The following is a 12,804-nucleotide window of genomic DNA, read 5'->3' on the forward strand; positions in this document are numbered from 1 at the left end:
CAGTGACGGAAGCCGGGAACTGAACCCAGTCACTGGTGATGTGAGGCAGCAGTGCAAACTACTGTGCCACCCTACCGTTCCTATGAAGGGTCTTCCAGACTCAAAATGTTGGCTCTATTCCCTCTCCACATATCCTGTCAGAGCTGCTGGAATTTTCCAGCATTTTCTCGTTTTATTTGAACATCCACCACCCCCCAGGAGAATATTCCAAAGATTCACAACGCTTTGGATGAAGATATTTCTCCTCGTCTTAGTCCTTCTCCTGAGACTGCCCTGTGCTTTAGAATACCCCAGCCAGCAGAAACAATCTCTCAGGGCCCACCCTGTCAAACCCACTCAGAATCTTTGTATGTTTCAATGGGATCACCTCTCATTCTTCTAAACCCACAGAGAATAAAAGTTTAATTTTCTCAGCCTCTCATCGTAGCACCAGCCTGCCCCATGTTCTCAGGGAGCTACTTAGTGAACCTTCACTGTACCAGCTCCAGTGCCACTGCATGCTTTCTGAAATGTGGAGACCAAAACTATTCCAGATGTGCTCTCACCAAAACCTTGTACAAATGCAGCGAAGTTTTGTGATTCCTGCACCCCAATCCCCTTGCAATAAAGGCCAACATGCTACTGGCCTTCCTAATTGCTTGCAACAGTGCTTGCTCACGCCCAAGCCCCCCTGAATTACAGGTTTAAGACCAGACTGAATAACCTCACACTTTCCCACATTATGCTCTGTCAACTTGTTTCACACTCACTTAACCCATCTGTAGCCCTTTGCAGTCACTTTGTATCCTCTCATAGCTTGTATTCCTACCTAGCTTCATATCATCAGATTCATTGAATCATAGAATCCTACGGAGCAGAAGAGGACATTCAGCCCATCGAGTCTGCACCAACTCTCTGACAGAGTATCTTACCCAGGCCCTCTCCCCTGCCCTATCCCCATAACCCCACAACCCCACATATACACCATGAAAAGTCTATCTAACCTACACATCTTAGGACACTAAGGGACAATTTAGCATGGCCAATCCACCTAACCTACACATCTTTGGAGTGTGGGAGGAAACCCACGCAGACACGGGGAGAACGTGTAGACTCCACACAGACAGTGATCCGAGGCCGGAACTGAACCAAGGTCCCTGGTGCTGTGAGGCAGCAGTGCTCACCACTGTGTCACTGTGTTGCCTCCCCCCACCCCCCCCACTAGAATGAGATAATTACTTTCTATCTTTTCATCTAAGTCACTAATATAACTTGTAACTACTGGGGGCCCCAGCACTGATCCTTGTGGCCTCCAGTGGTCACAGCCTGCTGACTTGAAAATGCCCGAACACACTGCTTTCTGTTTGTTATCCAATCCCCGTTCTTCTTCTGATACGGCCGTAGGGTACTTTATGTTCACACTGGGGAGAAGAGGGTTGTTTAGAGTGCGGGGAGAGGTTATTTTCTGATGGTGCGCACCACGCGCTTTTCTGGGGTTGTCGAGCAGAGGGTTTTACCTTTTCCTCCCTGCTCATTCCCTTGCCCTCAGCGATGGTGACCTGTGGCTGCAGGGACAGCAGGGTGTCGAAGAGTCTGCGAGCCTCGATAATCTCACTGGCCACATCAGCGTTGGGGTGTTGCCCGAATGCCTCAGGATGTTCCATTGCAGGCAGCATGTTGATGTACTCTTGGTAAGATTCCAGGTCCCCATCTTTGGGGATGTAGTAATTATCCAATATGGAGAGTCTGTGAGGTTCGCAATGCACACACATTAGAAATGATCTTTACAGCAAAGAATACCAAATGGGGTATGGGGAAGCAATCTTCAAGCACAGTAGATTTAATAAATAATTAAATTAGAGCTAGATTACAAACATGAACTCCATGCACTCGGAAAGCATAGTTAATATAAAATGGCATCCCAAACTGGGGATGGCATCCCAAACTGTTAGGCATGATCAAGAGTCCCAGGATTCGAGGCTGTTGTCAGTTGGATGATGGTGAGGGTTAGGATATCAACATTATGAGAAAGTAAATCCTTATCCCAACACCATGTGGGGGGGATCACGGGCCCCCGTCCCGTCACCGTGTGGTGGGGATCACGGGCCCCCGTCCCGTCACCGTGTGGTGGGGATCACGGGCCCCCGTCCCGTCACCGTGTGGTGGGGATCACGGGCCCCCGTCCCGTCACCGTGTGGGGGGGATCACGGGCCCCCGTCCCGTCACCGTGTGGGGGGGATCACGGGCCCCCGTCCCGTCACCGTGTGGGGGGGATCACGGGCCCCCGTCCCGTCACCGTGTGGGGGGATCACGGGCCCCCGTCCCGTCACCGTGTGGGGGGGAATCACGGGCCCCCGTCCTGTCACCGTGTGGGGGGGATCACGGGCCCCCGTCCCGTCACCGTGTGGGGGGGATCACGGGCCCCCGTCCCGTCACCGTGTGGGGGGATCACGGACCCCCGTCCCGTCACCGTGTGGGGGGATCACGGACCCCCGTCCCGTCACCGTGTGGGGGGATCACGGACCCCCGTCCCGTCACCGTGTGGGGGGGAATCACAGACCCCCGTCCCGTCACCGTGTGGTGGGGATCACGGGCCCCCGTCCCGTCACCGTGTGGGGGGGAATCACGGGCCCCCGTCCCGTCACCGTGTGGTGGGGATCACGGGCCCCCGTCCCGTCACCGTGTGGTGGGGATCACGGGCCCCCGTCCCGTCACCGTGTGGGGGGGAATCACGGGCCCCCGTCCCGTCACCGTGTGGTGGGGATCACGGGCCCCCGTCCCGTCACCGTGTGGTGGGGATCACGGGCCCCCGTCCCGTCACCGTGTGGGGGGGAATCACAGACCCCCCGTCCCGTCACCGTGTGGTGGGGATCACGGGCCCCCGTCCCGTCACCGTGTGGGGGGGAATCACAGACCCCCCGTCCCGTCACCGTGTGGGGGGGAATCACGGACCCCCGTCCCGTCACCGTGTGGGGGGGAATCACGGGCCCCCGTCCCGTCACCGTGTGGGGGGATCACGGGCCCCCGTCCCGTCACCGTGTGGGGGGGAATCACAGACCCCCCGTCCCGTCACCGTGTGGGGGGGAATCACGGGCCCCCGTCCCGTCACCGTGTGGGGGGGATCACGGGCCCCCGTCCCGTCACCGTGTGGGGGGGATCACGGGCCCCCGTCCCGTCACCGTGTGGGGGGATCACGGGCCCCCGTCCCGTCACCGTGTGGGGGGATCACGGACCCCCATCCCCTCATCGTGTGGGGGGATCACGGACCCCCGTCCCGTCACCGTGTGGGGGGATCACGGACCCCCGTCCCGTCACCGTGTGGGGGGATCACGGACCCCCGTCCCGTCACCGTGTGGGGGGATCACGAACCCCCGTCCCGTCACCGTGTGGGGGGATCACGGACCCCCATCCCCTCATCGTGTGGGGGAATCACAGGCTCCCGTCCCATCACCACATGGGGGGAAATCACAGACCCCGTCCCCTCACTGTGTGGGGGAATCACAGATCCCCGTCCCCTCAGTTTGTGGGGGAATCACAGACCCCCGTCCTATCACCACTTAAGTTTATTTATTAGTATCACAAATAGGCTTACATTAATGCAGCAATGGAGTTACTATGAAAACCCCCTAATCGCCACACTCTGGCGCCTATTCGGACATGCTGAGGGAGAATTCAGCACGGCAATTCACCTAACCCACATGTCTTTGGTGTGTGGGAGGAAATCGGAGCATGTGGAGGAAACCCACACAGACACGGGAAGAATGTGCAGACTCCACACAGGCAGTGACCCAAGTCCCTGGCGCTGTGAGGCAGCAGTGCTAATCCACTGTGTCACTGTGCCGCTGGGAGTGAACCCGGGTCCCTGGCGCTGTGAGGCACCAGCGCTAACGTGCTGTGTCACCATTTGGGGGAAAGTGACAGAAGTCCCATGTCCTCAACTTGGGGCATTCCGGGCACTCGCTGCTGCGATGTTTCTGAACAACATGTTCTGGGGAAAGGTTAGTGAGAACAGTAGCCAGAGGAAGCGGGCTTCTTCTGTCTCCGCGTCAGTGATTCTTGGACAACAAGTTGGGAGAAGGTTTTGCTGTTTCTCACTAATGCAGTAACAGGAACACTGATTTCTTGTGAGACTTTGCCACTGAAGGGCATTTATCTGGCTGACTTTCACTGGGTTGTGCTTTTGGCAGTGGCGACATTCACAGAGTGAAAAATGAAACTTACTTGAAGTAAGGACTGGCGATAGCCCGGTCACAGAAATAGTCGTTGATGTATGTGGTCAGCAGTCGGCGATCCCAGTCATCAGTCACATGGCCTCCGTAATTCACCCCTGCTATCAGGTACTTCAAAGCGTCCCAAGGTGTCGCCTCGTATTCATCAAGGTAAATACTGAGCAGGTTTTCAGACACCTGCAGCACAGACAGCGTGTTTGAGTTCCACTGACTCAGTCTACCTACTCCATTCAATACCACCCGGATAGACTTTGTACTGTTCAGTGGCGGTAAATGGGGGATAGTGTAGAGGGAGCTTTACTCTGTATCTAACCCCGTGCTGTACCTGTCCTGGGAGTGTTTGATGGGGGACAGTGTAGAGGGAGCTTTACTCTGTATCTAACCCCGTGCTGTACCTGTCCTGGGAGTGTTTGATGGGGGGACAGTGTAGAGGGAGCTTTACTCTGTATCTAACCCCGTGCTGTACCTGTCCTGGGAGTGTTTGATGGTGGGGACAGTGTAGAGGGAGCTTTACTCTGTATCTAACCCCGTGCTGTACCTGTCCTGGGAGTGTTTGATGGGGGGACAGTGTAGAGGGAGCTTTACTCTGTATCTAACCCCGTGCTGTACCTGTCCTGGGAATGTTTGATGGGGGACAGTGTAGAGGGAGCTTTACTCTGTATCTAACCCCGTGCTGTCCCTGTCCTGGGAGTGTTTGATGGGGGACAGTGTAGAGGGAGCTTTACTCTGTATCTAACCCCGTGCTGTCCCTGTCCTGGGAGTGTTTGATGGGGGGACAGTGTAGAGGGAGTTTTACTCTGTATCTAACCCCGTGCTGTACTTGTCCTGGGAGTGTTTGATGGGGACAGGGTAGAGGGAGCTTTACTCTGTATCTAACCCCGTGCTGTCCCTGTCCTGGGAGTGTTTGATGGGGGGACAGTGTAGAGGGAGTTTTACTCTGTATCTAACCCCGTGCTGTACTTGTCCTGGGAGTGTTTGATGGGGACAGGGTAGAGGGAGCTTTACTCTGTATCTAACCCCGTGCTGTCCCTGTCCTGGGAGTGTTTGATGGGGGGACAGTGTAGAGGGAGTTTTACTCTGTATCTAACCCCGTGCTGTACTTGTCCTGGGAGTGTTTGATGGGGACAGTGTAGAGGCAGCTTTATTCTGTATCTAACCCCGTGCTGTACCCGTAAATCTGTTCCCAGTCACTCTGATTACACATGCCTACCTCGAAGTCAGAGTCATTGAAGCCGTAGATGATGTTCCAGCCGAGTTGCTGGAATTTCTTGCGCTCCAGCAGGATGCTGTGGAAGAAGCACAAGGCAAACAGCAGCTTTCTGTATTTCTTGGGCTTGGAGCAGCGCTTGAATTGCTGCTGTGACACCAGTTTGTACAAACGCTTCATGTTTGCTTTGATACCCTGAGGTGGCATGTGGCCCGGGTTGGGGGTGGGGGAGACAGAGAGAGAGAGAGAGAGAGAGAGAGAAGCGTTAGCGAAGGGGGCCAGTAATCCGGGCTTCAAGCCTTCCCCTGAACCGTCATCATTTGCATGTCCAGTCACCGAAACACAGCAGTATCCCACTAAACAGTGCCGGGCTCTGGCTGAGTGCCGCTTGCCAAAGGGAATGGAAAAGACGGCGGGAGGAGAGGCTGGCACAGTCTGTCAGTTGGGAAGAGTGACACCTGCACTGGACATGTTGCTTTGTGGCAATAGCAGTCCCCTCTGCCAGGAGCAGAGGAAAACAAGCTGGAACCTCTGAGCTGTCTGTACCACCAGGGCAGGCGATGGCCTGGTGATATTCTCACTAAACTATCAACCCAGAAACTCAGCTCATGGAGAAAAGCAAATTATTGCGGATGCTGGAATCTGAAACCAAAAGAGAAAACACTGGAAAATCTCAGCGGATCTGGCAGTAAGGAGAGAAAAGGAGTTGACAGTTTTGACAAAGGGTCATCTGGATTCAAAACGTCAGCTTTCCTATCCTTACAGAGGCTGCCAGACCTGCTGAGATTTTCCAGCATTTCCTGTTTTAAACTCAGCTAATGTTTCTGGGGACCCAGGTTCCAATCCCGCCACGGCAGATGGTAGAATTTGAATTCAGTAAAAAATATCTGGAATTACGAATCTACTGATAACCCATTGTCGGAAAAACCCATCTGGTTCCCTATAGGGAAGGAAATCTGCCATCCTTACCCCAGTCTGGTCTACACGTGACTCCAGACCCACAGCAATAGGAACATAAGAACATAAGAAATAGGAGCAGGAGTAGGCCATCTAGCCCTTCGAGCCTGCCCCGCCATTCAATAAGATCATGGCTGATCTGAAGTCGATCAGTTCCACTTTCCCGCTCTCTCCCCATAACCCTTAATTCCCCTGTCTGTCAAAAACCTATCTACCCGTGACTTAAATATATTTAGCAAGGTAGCCTCCACCACTTCAATGGGCAGAGAATTCCAGAGATTCACCACCCTTTGAGTGAAGAAGTTCCTCCTCAACTCTGATCTAAACTGCACCCCCCCCCCCCTTATCTTGAGGCTGTGCCCTCTAGTCCTGCTGTCCTTTCTAAGCGGGAAGAATCTCTCTACCTCTACCCTATCCATCCCTTTCATTATCTTATACGTCTCTATAAGATCCCCCCTCATCCTTCGAAACTCCAACGAGTACAGACCCAGTCTATTTAGTCTCCCTTCATAGTCTAACCCCCTCATCTCCAGTGTCAGCCTAGTGAACCTCCTCTGCACTCCCTCCAAGGCCAATATATCCTTGCGCAAGTGCGGCGACCAAAACTGCACACAGTACTCCAGCTGCGGCCTCACTAATGCCCTGTACAGTTGCAGCAAGACCTCCCTGCTTTTATATTCTATCCCCCTCACTATAAAGACCAGCATCCCATTCGCCTTCTTGATCACCTGCTGCACCTGCAGACTGGGTTTTTGCGACTCATGCACAAGGACCCCCAGGTCCCTCTGCACCGTAGCACGCTGCAGCTTTTCTCCCTTTAAATAGTAATCCCTCCTACTACTATTCCTGCCAAAGTGGATAACCTCACACTTGCTAACATTGTACTCAATCTGCCAGGTCCTCGCCCACTCGCTCAGCCTATCCAGATCCCTCTGCAGACTTTCCACACCCTCCGCACAATTCGCTTTTCCACTCATCTTTGTGTCATCAGCAAATTTCATTACCCTACACTCAGCCCCCTCCTCCAGATCATCTATATAAATGGTAAATAGCTGAGGCTCCAGCACCGATCCCTGCGGCACTCCACTAGTCACCAACCGCCAATCAGAATAGCACCCATTGATACCAACTCTCTGCCTCCTATTAGACAATCAATCCTCTATCCACGCTAACACCTTACCCCCAACTCCGTGCACCCTAACCTTCTGAAGCAACCTTTTGCGCAGCACCTTATCAAACACCTTTTGAAAATCGAGAAAAACAGCCACCAGTTCCCCTCTGTCTACCTCACTAGACACATCCTCATAGAAATCCAATAAATTCATCAAACACGACTTCCCCTTAATGAATCCGTGCTGCGTCTGCTCTATCAAACCATTCTTTTCTAGGTGCCTCGCTATTTCTTCTTTGATGACGGATTCAAGCATTTTTCCAACAACAGACGTTAAACTAACCGGCCTATAATTCCCTGCCTTTTGCCTGCTACCTTTTTTAAGTAGCGGCGTAACATTAGCCATTTTCCAATCTTCAAGCACTTACCCGGAATCCAGCGAAGTTTGGTAAATAATCACTAAGGCATCTACTATCACCTCTGCCATTTCCTTCAGAACCCTGGGATGCATTCCATCCGGTCCTGGGGACTTGTCCACCATCAGTCCCGTTAGTCTATCTGGCAATATGGTTGACTCTCAACTGCCCTCCAAGGGATGGGCAATAAATGCTGGCCCAGCCAGTGACACCCATGTCCCATGAATCAACAATATAAAAGGGTGTGTGTCATGGTCCAGAAGCTCACCTTGAGCATGAAGCTGAGACCCAGAGACCAATTCCTCACCATTCCCCAGCCCAGCTGCGTCTAGTCTGGAGCCCTCTCCTCACTGTCCTCCAGGCACGCTGGTAGGGATACTTTGGGAGGGACACTAAACCAGTGAGAGGGGCGTCTGACAGCTGGATGGAGATGCCCGCTCCTGGCATTACCTTTGGTGGCTCTGTCGTCATCTTGATGCTGGTCTGTAGGATAGAGACTGGGAAGTCGGGATGCGGACTGGAACTTATCCAGAGGCGGAAGTCCGGATGTGGATCCTGGATCTGCAGCTGTTCTATCAGCTTATCCAACTGTGGCATCCAGGAGAGCGAGAGGTGACAGTTTGCAAGGAATACCCAGTTTCCTGTTGGTTACACGGAGAGGAAGCAGATCAGCTTGTGTTCCCTCACGGTAGTCACTCTCTTGCCGTGGACATGGGAGGCCCGTGACTATCACAGATAACAGAAACTCTCACTTCACCAATCCACAGAATAAATACCCACACAGGTACAGCAGAGCCATTCCAGGCAGGCTGGCTGTTGGGACAGGGGAAAGGGAGGAGCCCCAGGTTTGTCTGGATGATCGACTGAGGAGAGGTTTAACCAAGGTGAGAGCCATTTAACAAGCAGCTTTTACAGGGCACTTCACTATCTGTCAAGCTGCAGGAACCAGAATAGATGGTAATAATGGCTTCAACAAGATGTTTCAAATTCAATTAGGACCAGAACCAGGGGAGAATGTGGGACTCGCTGCCACGGCGAGTGGGGGAGAATGTGGGACTCGCTGCCACGGGGAGTGGGGAGAATGTGGGACTCGCTGCCACGGGGAGTGGGGGAGAATGTGGGACTCGCTGCCACGGGGAGTGGGGGAGAATGTGGGACTCGCTCCCACGGGGAGTGGGGAGAATGTGGGACTCGCTCCCACGGGGAGTGGGGAGAATGTGGGACTCGCTCCCACGGGGAGTGGGGGAGAATGTGGGACTCGCTCCCACGGGGGAGTGGGGGAGAATGTGGGACTCGCTGCCACGGGGAGTGGGGGAGAATGTGGGACTCGCTCCCACGGGGGAGTGGGGGAGAATGTGGGACTCGCTCCCACGGGGAGTGGGGGAGAATGTGGGACTCGCTCCCACGGGGAGTGGGGGAGAATGTGGGACTCGCTCCCACGGGGGAGTGGGGGAGAATGTGGGACTCGCTCCCACGGGGGAGTGGGGGAGAATGTGGGGCTCGCTGCCACGGCGAGTGGGGGAGAATGTGGGACTCGCTGCCACGGGGTAGTGGGGGAGAATGTGGGACTCGCTGCCACGGGGGAGTGGGGGAGAATGTGGGACTCGCTGCCACGGGGGAGTGGGGGAGAATGTGGGACTCGCTGCCACGGGGGAGTGGGGGAGAATGTGGGACTCGCTGCCACGGGGGAGTGGGGGAGAATGTGGGACTCGCTCCCACGGGGTAGTGGGGGAGAATGTGGGACTCACTCCCACGGGGGGAGTGGGGAGAATGTGGGACTCGCTCCCACGGGGAGTGGGGAGAATGTGGGACTCGCTCCCACGGGGGAGTGGGGAGAATGTGGGACTCGCTCCCACGGGGAGTGGGGAGAATGTGGGACTCGCTCCCACGGGGAGTGGGGGAGAATGTGGGACTCGCTCCCACGGGGAGTGGGGAGAATGTGGGACTCGCTCCCACGGGGAGTGGGGGAGAATGTGGGACTCGCTCCCACGGGGAGTGGGGAGAATGTGGGACTCGGTCCCACGGGGAGTGGGGGAGAATGTGGGACTCGCTCCCACGGCGAGTGGGGGAGAATGTGGGACTCGCTCCCATGGGGAGTGGGGAGAATGTGGGACTCGCTTCCACGGGGAGTGGGGGAGAATGTGGGACTCGCTCCCACGGGGAGTGGGGGAGAATGTGGGACTCGCTCCCACGGGGAGTGGGGGAAGAATGTGGGGCTCGCTGCCACGGGGGAGTGGGGGAGAATGTGGGACTCGCTCCCACGGGGAGTGGGGGAGAATGTGGGACTCGCTGCCACGGCGAGTGGGGGAAGAATGTGGGACTCGCTGCCACGGGGAGTGGGGGAGAATGTGGGACTCGCTGCCACAGGGGAGTGGTTGAGGTGAATATAGCAGGGACATTGAAGGGGAAGCTGGGTACGCTTGGTGCAATCGGGCTGAATGACTTGTTTTGATACTGCAAATGCTTTGTGACAGGCCCTTCAGCCTTCCTCCTCCCGTGCTATCCTGAGACAGGACCGAGATTGCCACGCGGCTTGCCGTACCTTCGGACACGCCCTCTGTGATCATTCGCGTGGCGATGGGTGCTTGTCCTTGGCCCAAAGAGAGCGCAAGGAAGCGGCTAGCCATACCCGAGTACTCTGCCAGCTGCAGCAGGGAGTTGGTAGGATCCACCCCAGGGGAGAGTACGAAGATGAGCGGGGTGCGAGAATTGGAGTCGTCAATTACCTGCGAGAAAGGGGAAGGTGGCGTTAGAGTTTCCGGGCAGACGGCCTGCAGTGATCTCAGTGTTTGGCACCCCCATTACTCACTGACCGATTTCATATCCAGCACTGGCGGCTCCACAAACTTGGAGCCTAGGTTGTTGACGATGAATGAGGTGACGCAGAATGCGATGCGGTCCTGTCGCAGGGAGCGTACAATCAGCATGCGCTGCAGCTCGTTGCAGGTGTTATCCCATTCCACTAAAGACAAACGCAGAGAAAGGGGGATTAGAACCAGCAGCAGAAGCTGCAGCTGCCTCTGCTGGGCAGAGCCAGCCACTGTCACCCCCTGCTTTTACATAAGAACATCAGAACTAGGAGCAGGAGTAGGCCATTCGGCCCCTCGAGCCTGCTCCACCATTCAATAAGATCATGGCTGATCTTTTCGTGGACTCAGCTCCACTTACCCGCCCACTCACCATAACCCTTAATTCCTTTACTGTTCAAAAATCTATCTATACTTGCCTTAAAAACATTCAATGAGGGACCCTCAACTGCTTCACTGGGCAGGGAATTCCACAGATTCACAACCCTTTGTGTGAAGAAGTTCCTCCTCAACTCAGTCCTAAATCTGCTTCCCTTTATTTTGAGGCCGTGCCCCCTAGTTCTAGTTTCACCCGCAGTGGAAACAACTTCCCTGCTTCTATCTGATCTATTCCCTCATAATCTTAATGTGTTTCTGTAAGATCTCCCCTCATTCTTCTGAATTCCAATGAGTATAGTCCCAGTCTACTCAGTCTCTCCTCATAAGTCAACCCTCTCAACTCTGGACTCAACCGAGTGAATCTCCTCTGCTCCCCCTCCAGTGCCAGTATATCCTTCCTCAAGTAACTGTACACAGTACTCCAGGTGTGGCCTCACCAGCATCTTATACAGCTGCAACATAACCTCGCTGTTTTTAAACTCCATCCCTCTAGCAATGAAGGGCAAAATTCCATTTGCTTCTTAATTACCTGCTGTACCTGCAAACCAACTCCTTGAGATTTCTGCACAAGGACACCCAGGTCCCTCTGCACAGCAGCATGCTGCAATTTTTTTACCATTTAAATAATGGTTCATTTTGCTGTTATTCCTACCAAAATGAATGACCTCACATTTACTAACAATGTACTCCATCTGACAGAGCCTCGCCCTCTCACTTACACACTCTACTGGGCAGAACCAGCCACTGTCACCCCCTGCTTTTATAACAAGATGAGAGGTGTAGCGAGGGTTGACAGTCAGAATCTTTCCCCCAGAGTTGAAATGTCTAATACTGGGGAGCACGCGCTTAAAATGAGAGGGGGAAAGTTCAAAGGAGATGTGAGGTTGAGTTCTTTACAGAGAGTGGTAGATGTTTGGAACGTGCTGCCAGGGCTGGTGGTGCAGGCAGGTATGATAGTGACGTTTAAAGGGCTTTTAGCTAAGCACATGAATATGCAAAGAACAAAGGGATATGCAGCAAGGGCAGGCAGAAGGGATGAGTTTGGTGTCATGTTCAGCACAATATTGTGGGCGAAGGGCCTGTTCCTGTCCTCTAATGGGCTGAAGGGCCTATTCCTGTGCTGTAATGGGCCAAAGAGCCTGTTCCAGTGCTGTAATGGGCCGAAGGGTCTGTTCCCGTGCTGTAATGTGCCGAAGCCTGTTCCTCTGCTGTAACGGGCTGAAGCCTGTTCCTGAGCTATAAAGGGCCAAAGGGCCTGTTCCTGTGCTGTCATGGGCCAAAGGTCCTGTTTCTATGCTGTAATGGGCTGAAGGGTCTGTTCCTGTGCTGTAATGGGCTGACGGGCCTGTTCCTGTTCTGTAATGGGTCAAAGGGCCTGTTCCTGTTCTGTAATGGGCTTAAGGGTCTGTTCCTGTGCAGCGCTGTTCTGCATTTTCCGACTCTGCAAAGGCTGTTGGACTGGGAGAGGTCACTGAGGCAAGGTGGGCTGGGGAAATAAAGGTGATCAGAGTTTGGGGACTGTCACTGGAGGGATTGGGGGGTCATTAATGGAGGAACCATTCTGAGCAGGGTTTGTGGTACAGAACCATCTAACGGGAAAGGTCACACTGAAGGAAAGATAAAGTTGATTGATACACTAACTGGCCTGCATACATCTGGGAAAAAACACCCCAGAAATACAAGACAGGGGCTGACTTGGATATAAACAATCGGAGTTAGT

General features: G+C 54.2%; 1 protein-coding gene across 1 annotated transcript in view; it reads right to left on the bottom strand.

The window, feature by feature from the left end:
• dnah2 (dynein, axonemal, heavy chain 2) overlaps positions 1-12,804 on the bottom strand; it is a 190,939-nt gene that overhangs the window by 6,523 nt on the left and 171,612 nt on the right. The window contains exons 74-79 of the mRNA XM_080181836.1: positions 10,713-10,861; positions 10,442-10,625; positions 8,350-8,540; positions 5,419-5,610; positions 4,201-4,385; positions 1,497-1,725 (exon numbers count right to left, since the gene is read on the bottom strand). Of these exons, the coding sequence (XP_080037962.1) occupies positions 1,497-1,725; positions 4,201-4,385; positions 5,419-5,610; positions 8,350-8,540; positions 10,442-10,625; positions 10,713-10,861 (1,130 nt within the window). The remainder of the gene's footprint in view (positions 1-1,496; positions 1,726-4,200; positions 4,386-5,418; positions 5,611-8,349; positions 8,541-10,441; positions 10,626-10,712; positions 10,862-12,804) is intronic.

The sequence above is a fragment of the Carcharhinus amblyrhynchos genome, unplaced genomic scaffold, assembly GCF_965287045.1.
Source record: "Carcharhinus amblyrhynchos unplaced genomic scaffold, sCarAmb.v2.hapA scaffold_43, whole genome shotgun sequence".
Classification (NCBI taxonomy): domain Eukaryota; kingdom Metazoa; phylum Chordata; class Chondrichthyes; order Carcharhiniformes; family Carcharhinidae; genus Carcharhinus; species Carcharhinus amblyrhynchos.